At 41.1% G+C, this 14,099-nt stretch overlaps 1 protein-coding gene across 1 annotated transcript; it reads left to right on the top strand.

Moving 5' to 3' along the window:
• The first annotated feature begins 4,308 nt into the window (after window positions 1-4,308).
• On the top strand, window positions 4,309-13,415 carry LOC120435781 (asialoglycoprotein receptor 2-like). The gene is made up of 7 exons (XM_039605907.1): window positions 4,309-4,596; window positions 4,940-5,056; window positions 5,369-5,437; window positions 5,552-5,647; window positions 5,789-5,893; window positions 6,080-6,222; window positions 11,599-13,415. Exons 1-7 carry the CDS (start codon window positions 4,434-4,436, stop codon window positions 11,653-11,655), a joined length of 750 nt encoding a protein of 249 aa, XP_039461841.1. The 5' UTR covers window positions 4,309-4,433; the 3' UTR covers window positions 11,656-13,415.
• Window positions 13,416-14,099: the final 684 nt, after the last annotated feature.

The raw sequence follows: 14,099 nt of genomic DNA, 5'->3' as shown, positions 1-14,099 counted from the left end.
TTATCCTTTAAAAATTCAGCTCTCGAATAATTTCAGATTCACTTCTCACCATTCAGTTTCAGTTCTACAATTCAATTTCAGTTCCAAAATTCAGTTTTTGGGACTTACATCCGGTTCGGTTCAAGCGCAGATTAATAGAACTACAGACTGATAGCGTTACTGACGGAATCTACAGCGTCTTGAGCTGAATTAAGACTTCAGAAGTCATTCGTCATGTCGAATGACCAGCGGATGAACTCTCAGGTTGGTAATAAATGTATTACATGTATAAGAACAAGCGTCATGTTAACAAATGATAGCCGTACAGTAACTTTTATGCTTATTGTAGCTCTTAGCTAAAAACGCTAATTTAGCGTAGTTTGCCCTGGATTCAGCTTTGACAAACAAATATGATCGACTGTTTCTAGTAGAATTCCAAAGTTGTCATCTTGTACCCTGTCAGAGCCCTGTATGCTTGCAGAGACCCCTACAGTAGGGAAACATGCAAAACAGTGTCCAAACCTTTGTATTTTAGCTTTATTTATGTCTTACACAGCATCCCAACTCTTTAGCTAACTTAATAACTTTAGCTAAAGTGAATAGTTAGTCTAATTCATTAGTGCAGCGTTACTGGATCACCTCTGTTTGAAGTAATATAATATGATATACAACTATCACTGAAACAGCAAACTTTGTAAATAAACAAACAACACTTCTCATTCTCTAAACGTTTGGCCACAGCTGTAGATTACACTATCAGTGCTTGTTCACTCTTGACAATAATTACATTTCTAAATTCTCTTTGTGCATTTACAGGTAAACAATATCTAATATTTTATCTAAATGACTGCTTTGTCTTTGAAAAGGTGAAGAGCCTGAGGCCGGTGACAGTCCAGTTCTACTCTAAGTACATCCTTACGGTGGCTCACAGGACAAGGCGACATTCCTGTCCTGCCAGAAGAGAAGAGAAACTTCAGAGTCTTCATGAAGTTCAACCACACCTGTCATATGGAATATGACAGGGGTCTCAAACTCCAGTCCTTGAGGGCCGGTTTCATGCAACTTTTACATGCCCTCGAGGACTGGAGTTTGAGACCCCTGCTGTAAGGTGTTCATGCAGTTTTCTACCCCACAGTTACAGCATGTCTGACTGCCTGTTCAGCATATGCAAAAATATATGATGAGTTTAAGCATGTGATGACAAAGGCCTTCCATTATGGTGTTTGTCATCACATGTCACAGACATCTGGATGATCATTTGGAATAAACAAAAACTTGTTACTTCATCTTTTATCTTTATTATTATTATTGTTCTTATTTTACATTTTTCATTGTTAGGCATTGGGTTTATTTGTAGTAGTCCTTTCCAGCTTCTCTCCTCTTCCATATTACTGTGTCAGCTTGTCAGCATCTATTTGGGGTTGGGAGGGAACAGGAAGTAAGGAACAGAAAGTGCCATTAAAACCAGGAGAGGTTCTTATATTTCAGAAGAAGGATTAATTCAAAAGAAATGACCTCAATGCCATATTTTATTTAGGAACCCTAGAGAGCACTTTGCAAAATAACACATTCTTATAATTTCACCCTCAGATGAGCCAAGCTACGACTGTCAGGGAAGGTGATGTAGGTACAGAGCATGTGAGAGTGGTTAAGTTAATGTCTCTTGTCTAGATGAAGGCACAAGCGGGATCAATGGCAAGGCGTAGAGATTCAGTATCTTCAGTCTTCAGTGGACACTCCATTTCTGGCACAAAACACCTGTAAAAGATGGTCGATTTAGGAGGTGACCCGACAACTTCAGCCTGTCAAACATAGCAATGGAGCAGTATGTTTTTAAAAAAAACAACTAATAAGCATGCACTCAGTACCCTAAGAATTCTTATGGTAGTTAAACACAGTGATAGTTGTATATCATATTATATCACTTCAAACAGAGGTGATCCAGTAACGCTCCACTAATGAATAAGACTAACTATTCACTTTAGCTAAAGTTATTAAGTTCGCTAAAGAGTTGGGATGCTGTGTAAGACATAAATAAAGCTCAAATACAAAGGTTTGGACAGCGTTTTGCATGTTTCCCTACTGTAGGGGTCTCTGCAAGCATACAGGGCTCTGACAGGGTACAAGATGACAACTTTGGAATTCTACTTGAAACAGTCGATCATATTTGTTTGTCAAAGCTGAATCCAGGGCAAACTAGGCTAAATTAGCGTTTTTAGCTAGCAGCTACAATAAGCATAAAGGTTACTGTACGGCTATCAATTGTTAACATGACGCTTGTTCTTATACATGTAATACATTTATTACCAACCTGAGAGTTTATCCGCTGGTCATTCGACATGACGAATGACTTCTGAAGTCTTAATTCAGCTCAAGACGCTGTAGATTCCGTCAGTAACGCTATCAGTCTGTAGTTCTATTAATCTGCGCTTGAACCGAACCGGATGTAAGTCCCAAAAAACTGAATTTTGGAACTGAAATTGAATTGTAGAACTGAAACTGAATGGTGAGAAGTGAATCTGAAATTATTCGAGAGCTGATTTTTAAAGGATAAAATGCAGTTTCAAAGCAAATTAATTCATTTTCAAACCATAAATTCAGTTTCAAATTAGACTAATTCAAATTCAGTTTTCAAAAGCTTTCATTCAAGTTACAATTCAGATTCAATCCGAGTAATTCAAATTCAATTTCTGATGGCACAGATTTCTGCCCATACCTTGATGACTTCCTCAGTGTATTTAAGCCCAGTGTTTCTTTGTGTCAGTGTTGTGTTGTACCCTCAGACTTGCCTGTGTGTTGCTGAGCTCAGTGTCATTGTTCAGGTCATATTTTGTTCATTGCCAGCAATGAAGCTCAGGTTTTCAGTTGCAATTCAGTGTGAGTCCTGTGTTTGGATCCTCATCTCCGCCTGCCTGCACACAGAGCCCTGACAACTTTAGTGCAAGTTTAAGTTGAGTATGGTGATGGCTTTGGGGAAGAAGCTATCCCTGAGTCTGTTTGTTCTGGCCCGTATGGATCTGAAGCACCTGCCAGAGGGCAATAAGTTAAAAACATGGTAGCTGGGGTGGGTAATGTCCTTCAGGATGTTTCTGGCCCTGCTGAGACAACGGAAGTTATAGATGGCAAACAAGGGGGGGGGAGGCTGATGAGTCTCTGTGTTTGCCACCCTCTTTAGTCTGTAGTCTCTTCCTGTCTGCCTCCGTGCAGCTGGCGTGCCACACTGTGACTGCATAGGTCAGCAGGTTCTCCATAGTGGAGCTGTGGAAGGTCACCAGAAGCTGGATGTTTAATTGCTGCTTCCTGAGCTCCCTTAGGAAGTGTAGCCGCTCCTGGGCCTTCTTGAGTAGCGTCGTGGTGTTGAATGACCAGGAGAGGTCTGCAGAGATGTGGAAGCCAAGAAATATGAAGGACTCCAATCGCTCTACACTTTGACCATTGATGTGCAGGGGGGCAGGGGCAGCTTTGTTCCACCTGAAGTCCAGGATGAGCTTTGTACACAGCTGCGGGCAGAACCATAATAAGCATTTGTGTTATTTATCTGAAGCCTAAAGGTGTTTAACTATTGCAGATGATCCTGATCTAGATTATTCTTTAAATAACTCATTGCAGTAGTGAGGTTAGGTAAAACATTTCCTTTGCTGTAATGTGTTGAAAGGTGCTTATCCAGTTAGTTTGGTCTGTCTAAAGTGGCCCCACACAGGAGACATGGTAGCCAGAAACATCCCAGAGAACTGCTGCTCACTGGATATTTTCACTTTGATGATCAGTTTCTTAAATTATCAAACCAACTTGTCTGGCACAGCAATGATGTCATGTCCAAAGTCACTTAAATCACATTTCTTCTTCATTCTGATTCTGTTTGTTTGAAATTTAGCAGGTCATCTTGACTAAGTCTGCATGCCCTGATGCACTGAGCTGCTGCCGTGTGAAAGGATAATTAAATATTTGAATCAATGGGAAGTTTAAAAGCTGTGCATAACAAGAAAAAAAACACAACACTGACTCAGAGATGTGATGATACCAAATCAAAGGCAACAGACAAAAAAATGTGACATTTCCTGATATGTAGATGCTGCTAATCTGAGGCCTGAACGTGTTTGCAGGGCGCTCGTTTCTCCAAAAGCTCGTCTTTTCTGAAAAGCAAAAATGCATTTATTCTACTACCATGCAAGTTAATCTGTTTCAGTAGCTTTTTATATATAAAGACACAGTGGAGGTTATTGTGGTTATGAATAAAATGAATTTATAGGTCTGTGTTTCTTTGCATGCTGCCACTTCCTCAAAGTTTCTTCCTGTCTAAGAGCAGACAGAAGGCTCGTCAAATAACACTGCGAGCAGCATCAGGGCAGAACACCAGAAATCCCACCATAGTTAGTCCTGCATAACTGCTTCTGCACAGTTTAAACGACGTAAGTGAAGCGCAGCTGCTACTCACCTGTTTCAGTCCTCTCAAGATGTCCTCAGATATTTGTGGTGAACCAGATCTATCAAAGAAGGTGAGATACAGCAGAAAGGAGCAGGAGGACAGAGGAGAGTGGGAGCAGAGGGAGGTGGATATCTACGAGAGTACAGACGACATAAGAGACAATGACACCAACTTTCAGGCACATGAAGGTGGTAAGTACATTTAAAAACTGAGTTTACTTGAAGTTTGCAACAGTCAGGTTTTGAAGCTAAATAAGTACAGCACACCAAATACTGTATGAAGTATTTGCTATAGTCTTTTAATAATAATAACAATAATATTTAATAATAATCAATAGGTTTATCTTCTTCTCATTAACTTTAGCAAACAGAGCTCTATGTATAAAAGTGCTTACCATGGCACTTTCACAGTGCAGATTAAACATTTCCTTGTTTTTGGAGTCTGACTCTCTTGTCAAGTGTTGCTAATGCGACCTATTACAAGTGTTTTGACAGGAAATAACCACAAACCAACATCCACACTGCTTTCTAACAGGACCACAGACTCAGAGTCCTCCTTCAGTCCAGAAGGGCTCTTTCAGATGTGCTACACTGGGTCTAAGAGTGCTGTGCCTCCTGATGTTAGCTGGGATCATCATCCTGTCCATATGCTGTAAGATAAGATACAGCCTCTCAACTTCTACCGATCAGCATGCTGAGAACATCTCTGAGTTCTACAATGTTGTTTTACTCTTCACCTTTGTTTGCCACACTTGAGCACAATTATTTTTCAGTGGTTCTCATTCAGACTTGATACTTCCCATCAGATTTCCTGTTGTTATAACGCCTCCACCCACAGCACAAGCTTACAGCTGAAAAGCTTAGTTTGAAGTTGTGTTGGTAATATTTGACAGAGGAGTCCCGATGCTTTCAGTGTTTCACTGTTTCTTATTTTTTTTATGTGTTTTTAACTAAAATCTTTTAGTTGGTTGGAACAAGAGTGAATATGACAAACTGCACAACAGTTACATCCAGTTCCATGACAAAGTTTTAGGTAAGAGAGCTTTTAATAATGTAGGTGAATACCAGGATTATTAAAACTTCTGTGAAGTCACACCTAAATATTTTATTCTTGTATTTTTTTAATCTTGTTCATAATAAATGACAGACAACATGAGTCAGCTGCAGAGCAGTTATGATACGCTGAGTGAAAACAACAGCGACATACAGGAAGAAGTGAAGAAGCTGAAGGAGAAGATTAAAGGTGAGGAAATTTAACTTATCTGAGCACTTTTACAATATTGGGGTAGAAATGCTTTTAAAATTATTAAAGAGTCCGTTACCAGCTTAACTGTCAATGTAAATATTGTCATAAGTTGTTTTGCTAACTGTATCTATTCTAAAGACGTGACAGGCAACATGAGTCAGTTACAGAGTCGTTATGATAAACTGAGTAAAAACCACAGTCAGCTACAGGAAGAAGTGAAGAAGCTGAAGGAGAAGATAGAAGGTAATAAAAAAATAATAGAAAACATCAATATGACACAGTAGCTACCCCAGTAAACCTTTGAATGATAAATGCTATATGCTCTTTAACAGTTTTTCTGTAAGATAGTTCATGATGAATAAGAGCAAAAACCTTAGTTTAAACAAAATATTTACAGAGCTCTCTCTAAAACACATTTCTGACATTAAGAGAAGTGTCCCAAAGGATGGAAGAGGAGACTTGGATGCAGCTGTTACATTAAATCCTGTGAGAAAAAGCTTTGTGATGAGAGCTGGAAAGCCTGTCAGTATAAAGGAGCTGATCTGGTGATGATAAACAGCAAAGAGGAACAGGTGGGTGTGTTTGTTCATGTCTGTGTGATCTTTGATGGAACTGACAGTCATCTGTTACTCGTGTTTCTCCCCATCTGTTCCTGCCTCTGTGTCATTTCTTTGTGCTCGTGTCTCTGTCCTATACTGTTCTCTTGTCTTCATGTAAGGTTTCAGTTATCTTATGTCCATTATGTTTCCTTTTGGTTGTTTCTTTGCCAGTCATGATTTTTGAGTCTACTTTGAAATGTATCGTTTTCATTTCCTGGTTTTACTTCTCATCATTCCTCACCCGTTTCCCGTTGTCTATTTAACCCTCTGTGTATAAACTGTAGGGGAGACCGGGGATAGTTGTAACATTTTTGACATTTCTGTCTGTAGCTTGGAGCTCTTTTAAGGTAGTGGATTCAAAATGTAATGCAAAGTATTTACATGTCTCTGCTATTAAATAGTGCAGCTATTTTCTCTGCAGCACAATTACTCATTGCATGGTATGGTCTCAAACACAAAGAGTGAAATGTTACAATTAACCCCATAGTCTGGGTTAGTTGTAACATATCCTGGGGTGAAATGTAACACAGTGAAATAAGGGTACTGACAAAACATTAACATGTAATCTTTTTTATTCAACACATGATTGCACTTAGAGCCATTTATGTAGCTGTGTGTGTGTGTGACAGAATGCAGAAATCTAGCTTTTAAACATATTCCAACCCCCCAAAAAGACAAATGATGGAAATTTCTGCAACTGAATATTTCATTAATTTTGGTTGGTCTTCCTTGAGTTTGGCCTCATTGGCTCAGTGGGCATTATAACCTACAACTCTTGCACCAACTTTTGAACATAACAATGAAGCTGAAAAAATGTAGTTAGAATAGAATAGAATAGAATAGAATTCAACTTTATTGTCATTGCACATGTCACAGGTACAGGGCAACGAAATGCAGTTTGCATCCATCCAGAAGTGCTTTAGTCGTGATATAGATATATTACAATATAATTTAGCAATAATAGAGATGTGTAAGTATATTACAGAAATGGGTCTATTATGGTATGTTATAATGTACACAGTGTGAAGTATGTTATGAATATTCTATAACTATAAGTATGTACAGGCTGTAGTGAGTACAAGCTATGTACAGGCTATGAACAGGATATAAATATGAAATAAAAACTATACAGAAATCTGAGATATACAGTTATACAGAAATGTGAACTATGCAAGTTATAAACAGTTGTAGGATTGAAAAATTATCATATGTACAGAATGATATTCACACAGAACTATACAGTAGTGCAGTTAGGATAAGTGAGATATGTGGATAATTGTGATAGTGATAAAGTGCTAGTGGTTGTGGGTGTGTGTATGTTCAGTCCATGAGTTTAACGTGGGTCAGATGTCAGGAGGCAGAGTTCAGGAGTCTGACAGCTGTGGGGAAGAAGCTGTTCCGGTACCTGGTGGTCTTAGTCCGGAGGCTCCTGTAGCGCCTCCCAGAGGGCAGGAGGGTGAAGAGTCCATGTGATGGGTGATGGGGTCTCTGATGATTTTCCCAGCCCTTTTCAGACACCGCTTCCTGTAGATGTCCTTTATGGCAGGAAGTGGTGCTCGGCGATGCGCTGGGCAGTTTTCACGACCCTCTGCAACACCTTCCGGTCCGAGGCGGAGCAGTTCCGTACCAGACTGTTATACAGTTGGTCAGGATGCTCTCGATGGTGCAGCGGTAGAAGTTCACCAGGATGTCTGAGGACAGGTGGTTCTTCCTCAGAGTCCTCAAGAAGAAGAGGCGCTGGTGAGCCTTCTTGACCAGCTTGGAGCAGTTGGTTGTCCAGGTGAGATCCTCGGAGATGTGGACTCCCAGGAACTTGAAGCTGCTCACACGCCCACAGCCGTCCCCTTTAATGTGGATGGGTGGATGTGGGTCAGCATTCCTCCTGTAGTCCACGATGAGCTCCTTAGTCTTCTCGGTGTTAAGCAGCAGGTTGTTTGTGTCGCACCACTCAGCCAGATGATCCACCTCCTCCCTGTAGGCGGTCTCATCGTTGTCGCTGATGAGGCCAATCACCGTGGTGTCATCTGCAAACTTAATGATGGTGTTAGAACCATCAGCAGGTCTGCAGTCGTGGGTGAAAAGGGAGTAGAGGAAAGGGCTCATCAGACAGCCCTGTGGTACCCCGGTGTTCATTGTGATTGTTGATGAGCAGCGGTTATCCAGTCGGACATGTTGAGGGCGGTTGGTCAGGAAGTCCAGTAACCATTTGCAGATGAGGGAACTGATGCCCAGGTCTGTCAGTTTCCTGATGAGTTGTGAGGGGTGGATTGTGTTGAATGCTGAACTGAAGTCTATAAACAGCATTCTGGCGTAGGTGTTGTTGTTGTCCAGGTGTGAGAGGACAGAGTGCAGTGCGATGGAGACTGCATCCTCTGTGCTCCTGTTCTGGCGGTATGCAAATTGGTGGGGGTCCAGGGTGGGGGAGACAGGATTTGAAGTGTGCTAAGACCAGCTGCTCTAAGCACTTAGTGATGATGGGGGTGAGTGCTACTGGGCGGTAGTCATTGAGGCTAGATGGGTTGGAGTTTTTGGGTATCGGGACGATGGAGGTGGTTTTGAAGCAGGCCGGTACCACAGCGTGGGCCAAGGACAGGTTGAATATGTCTGTCAGGACTCCTGCAAGCTCCCCAGAACACGCTCTGAGAACACGCCCGGGGATGCCATCAGGACCTGCAGCCTTGCGGACATTGATCCTGCTCAGCACCGCTCCTACATCGGTGGGGAGAGAGTCAGAGGTTGGTGGTCTGGCGTCGTGTCTGTTTTGGTTGTGGTCGTGGGGTTCCCTCGCTCAAAACGAGCATAAAAGTTGTTGAGCTCGTTGAGGAAGGAGACATCAGAGGATGCGGGGGAGGGTTTGATGGTCCTGTAGTCTGTAATGGTCTGGAGTCCTTGCCACATGCGTCGGGGGTTGGAGTTGGAGAAGTGTTCTTCTACCTTCTTTTGTAATGATGTTTGGCTTTTTGATGCCCTTCTTTAGATTAGCCCTGGCTGTACTGTAGGCGTGTGCATCTCCTGACCTAAAGGCAGTGTTGCGGGCCTTCAGGAGGAGACGAACATCCCGGTTCATCCAAGGCTTCTGGTTGGGGTACATGGTGATCCGTTTCTGGGTGGTGACACTGTCTGTGGTTTCGAAGATGTAATCCAGTACAGATGAGGCGTACTGGTCCAGGTCTGTGTTGGTGAACATATTCCAGTCTGTGTTTTTAAATCTGTCCTGAGCACTGCGCCTGTCCCTCTGGCCACACTTTAATTGTCCTCACAGTAGGTTTCACACGTTGGATGAGTGGTGAATACCTAGGTGTGAGGAACAGGGAGATGGTCCGATTGTCCAATGTGGGGAGGGTGTTGCTTTGTAGGCTCCAGCCAAGTTGGAATAAACGTGGTCTAAAGTCTTGTCTCCTCTGGTGTGGCAGGAGACATGTTGGTGGAATCTGGGAGGACTGTCTTTAAGTTGGTGTGGTTGAAGTCGCCAGCAACAATAAAAGCAGCCTCGGGTGTGTTTATTCTGGTGTTTGTTAATGGCTGCAGAAAGTTCTTTCATGGCCAACCTAGCATTAGCGTCGGGGGATATACACTGCAGTGAGTATGATCAAGTGAGTTCTCTGGGGAGATAATAAGGTCTGCATTTAACCATTAAAAACTCCGCATTAGGTGAGCAGTGACTCTTAGTAGTAGTGGAGTTCATGCACCAAGCATTGTTAATATAAATGCACAAACCTCCACCTCTGGTCTTGCCGGAGTCATCTGCTAGCCTGTCGGCTCGGTGTGTGTGGCGTCCTGCTAACTCGATAGCATTGTCCGGGCAGCTGTTGTTCAACCATGTTTCGTGAAAACATGACATTTGAGTCCATAATCCGTCTGTTGTTAGTGATGGAGAGCCGTATCTCATTCATTTTGTTTGCCAGAGAACGGACATTGGCGAGGAAAATACTGGGTAAAGGCAGCCGATGTGGTGTTAGCTTTAGCTTAGCCCGTAGCCCTCCGCGCCTACCTCCCCTTTGTTTACGTTCTCGGCGCCGTCTGCGTGCACTTCCGCCCGGCAGGGAAGAGTGGGCAGCCTCCGGTGTTCTGGAGATCTCTGGGATGAGTCGGAGATCGGCGATAAAACTGTTGGAGTTATGAGTCCAGATGTCCAGAAGCTCTTGTCTGCTGTAGGTCAGCAACGCACAGCAATTCTGGATGAATAATCCGGTTAAAAGTAGATAAAAAAACCGCTAAATAGCAGATTCTGGAGAGACACTGAGCCTCGCGTTGTTCACGCGCCGCCATCTTGTGCCCAGAATTGCGATGCAGTTGTGCACCAGCATCGCAATTCCATTACTTGTTATCATGGCTTACCTTGGTGTGGTTTGCAAAGTGCTTCAGAAAGATGAGGAAATCTGTTTCTTGCACCCATCCTGATTTATTTCCACTACCAATACTTCCTACTGGTCCATCTCTGACACAGTGCTCTGCATAATGTATGTGTGGGAACACAAACAGTGGAGGAACTGTGTTGCCAATGGCTTTAACCACATATACAAAGGTGACCAGTGAATCTCTCTCTGCTGATGTCGTTGCCCCAACTTGTTTAATATAAGTTAAAGTAATAGTGTGGTAAGTTGTAACATCTGCATTATTGTTACAACTAACCCAGACTGTTGCTGTTACAACTGACCCAGACTCCTATAGCCATGAACTAGCTAACATTATAGCCAACGGCTAAAACATTAGCACTAAAGACCTACACAGAATATATCCCCATAGACATACAAATAACATAATTTAAGTTTGATGAGTTTAACTGCAAAGCAGATAATGCTATTAGAAATTGAAGTAAAGTAGAAAAACTTACTTTTTGCCATACAAATTCCTTTTTTTCGAGTTAAATTGTCTGTGTTTGACAAAATGTGCTGATTTTTCACATGTGATAGCAGAACTGAATTGGGCATGTACAGGATGAATCACATCATTTGAAACTTAGCCCTGATTGGAGAAATTGGAAGTGTTACAACTGACCCACGTTACAACTATCCCCGGTCTCCCCTACTATTTTCAGTTTCATCACATTTTATTCTTTCTTCTGACATTTATCATGATGATGTTACGACAACAGAAGTACTGAATTATGACTGGAGTCAATATTTTTCTCTCTTCAAACAAATTTATGAGTGAACTGACAGTGAAAGTGAACAAGCATGTTTCTGTTAGATTCTTCTTCTTCGTCTTCGTCTTCGTCTTCTTCTTTTGAAACAAATCTGGAAAAGAAATGTAGGAATCACCTGAAACACAAAATGAGGGTCATATTTACATGAATGTGACAATTATAATTTCAGTCAAGTTTATTATCATATTTTATCTCTCTGACAGGTTCTGGGCAGCAGGACTGCAGGATCAGAGTTCTGGTTACTCTGCACTGTACCATGATGACCGTGGGAAAAGTTATGGATGCAATTGTAGTTATATTTCTAAGACACTGATATGTGCTTTGAGTGATGACAGAGGGATGTGAGATGTAAATGTTTGAATAATCCAACCAAAGACACCTCACTATGAAATGTCCTGCATGAGCCTCAGACTCAGCTCACAGTTGTTACTTGTTCATTCTGCATCATATATTGATTACATATATTACATATTATCACCACATTGTCAGTGTTGGGTTATTACTCAAAAAAGTAATCTATTACACAGTACTCTTTACTTTTCTGAAAAGTAATGTATTATGTTAATTACTCAAATGAGAAAGTAATCCATTACACTAATTGTTACATTACTTTCTTCTTACTCTGAACAAATTGCCACATAATCACCAGTTAACAATAAAAACCTTGGTCTACAGTCCCACTCACCAACCCTAATGAGGACACACATGCAAGCTTTGTTTTACTGTTTGCATTTGAACACAAAAGTTTGAATCCAGCACAAAGAGACTTTAAAGTGATCGCCAGAGTGATCCTACTTAAGAAACACAAACAGGTAGAAACACAGGGTGCTCATCAGTTTGTTAGCTGTTGAAGTTCTGGGTCTGGCTGCTGGGCTGGGCTTGCATTCAATCAGCTTCACTCTTGGTTCTTGGCCAGCTTGTTTGGATGCTATCTGTGGAGATGTCAGCAAAGACACAAAGTTCCGTTAAGAATATAATGTAGTTATTTCTGTTCTGGATGCAGTCTGCACTTTACTATCAAGCTCATGTCCTTTTGTGCAATAAAAATAAAAGTCATGTCCAGATCTCCACTCCTGAAAAGTTGTATTGCTGTGCCACTATTTTCCTGCTCCCATACTGTAACAGTTGGCTAACTAAATATAAGGAAAACATATCTAATTTGAGAAGATGCAGAGTATAATAAAATAAATAAAAAGAAGCTGCCAGCACAGTGAGATAATTATGAACACAGGACCTGCTTGCTGTAAGGCAGACATGCTAATCACTGCACTAACTTCTTGCCCATGATGTAATTTTTGAACAAAAAAAAGTCCAACTGTGGGAATTGTTTCTTGAAGGACGAATGAGCAAGATCGGGCTTGGTGATAGAGTGGTTAACAATTTTGCCTCACAGCAAAAAGGTATCGAGTTTAATTCCACCATCAGACCAGGATTGATGGAAATGGTTGTAAGATGCAACATCATGGTGTTATAAATTAGCCTAATATGCATGCAAAGTATCTAAATAAGAAACAAATGCCATACATTCTCAAAAAAAAGATTATTAATCTTATTCATTGTGCTCTTGCTTAGTATATTGTTTTCTCTTTGTAACACATTGCAACAAATACTGCTCATAATAATGTTACTGTTACAGTATTTCTTTTTGAAATATTTGTAATTATTTTGAAAATTCCCATTATTAACTAAATATATCAACTGGAATGCAAGAAAGGAAAACAGAGTTGTGATGGTGTATCTATGATGCCTTTACATTGTGTTGCAGAGATCAATTGACGTTAGCATCCTCTGACTAACCAGCTAATGCAGCCTGTACACTCATGTAATACCACTTTGTACCACAAGATGGTACAGTGAGTCAGCATCTTTTCTGCACTGAGATCAAATTTGTATAGTTGTTTTTTTGTATTAGGTCAGACCACAAGTGTGTTGTTCTTTTACAATAAACAGCAAGAATCAGAAAGTGTGTTTGGATTGACAACAACTGTGATGACACATTATAACCTGTTATTAAAGTTCTGCCCCTGCTTTGATCAAATGTGGGTTACTGCTGGTTAGTTAGTGTGACTTCATACAAACCTGTGTTACACCAGTGGAAGAAGCTTTTTCTTTTATCAGTCTTCTTGTTTCTGTGGAGGTGAACATTTACACTAAAACTGTGTTTGCTGCCTCCCTGTGCTGACAGGTTTTTGTTTTTGTTTTTTTGTTTATTAAGAATGACCTGTACATTTGTTTATCCTAAAATCTAATTCTAATTTATTCACTGTGATCCTGCAGAGGGATAACCAAAAGCACACAAGGCCCTATAGCTGTAACAAATTTGTTGTTCATTTAAACATTAGTTTAAAAAAGACATGCTCTTTTAGGCAGACTTACCTTATGTAGCAGGAGTTGGGTGAGGATGGAGTGCTAGCAGGTTTAGTGGGAGTGCAGCGTGGAAGGTACCCAGACAACTTGGAGGATAGTCAAGTAGGTTGAACACTTTGCCTTTATTTGCCAATAACAAGCACATTAAGACCATACGCCATAATACGCCATAATGTAGCTTGCCATCACCAGTGTGTGAAGGTGTGTGTGAATGGGTGAATGACTGAATGTAGTGCTTTGGCAGGACTTTGCATATTAATTGCTGATGCCATAGTCGCTATGTCTTTTGTTTTTATGCAGTCAGTCATTTTCTGTGTGTATAAAAACTTCAGCTTGG

Source organism: Oreochromis aureus, linkage group 22, assembly GCF_013358895.1.
Source record: "Oreochromis aureus strain Israel breed Guangdong linkage group 22, ZZ_aureus, whole genome shotgun sequence".
Classification (NCBI taxonomy): Eukaryota; Metazoa; Chordata; class Actinopteri; order Cichliformes; family Cichlidae; genus Oreochromis; species Oreochromis aureus.
This window is presented reverse-complemented; position numbering and strand designations above follow the sequence as displayed.

Excerpts from the sequence above, each read along its gene's own strand:
- LOC120435781 (XM_039605907.1), top strand. The coding sequence starts at position 4,434 with ATGTCCTCAGATATTTGTGGTGAACCAGATCTATCAAAGAAGGTGAGA. Across the intron at positions 5,057-5,368 it reads CATCATCCTGTCCATATGCT|TTGGTTGGAACAAGAGTGAA; the intron begins GTAAGATAAGAT and ends AAAATCTTTTAG. Across the intron at positions 5,894-6,079 it reads GCTGAAGGAGAAGATAGAAG|AGAAGTGTCCCAAAGGATGG; the intron begins GTAATAAAAAAA and ends TCTGACATTAAG.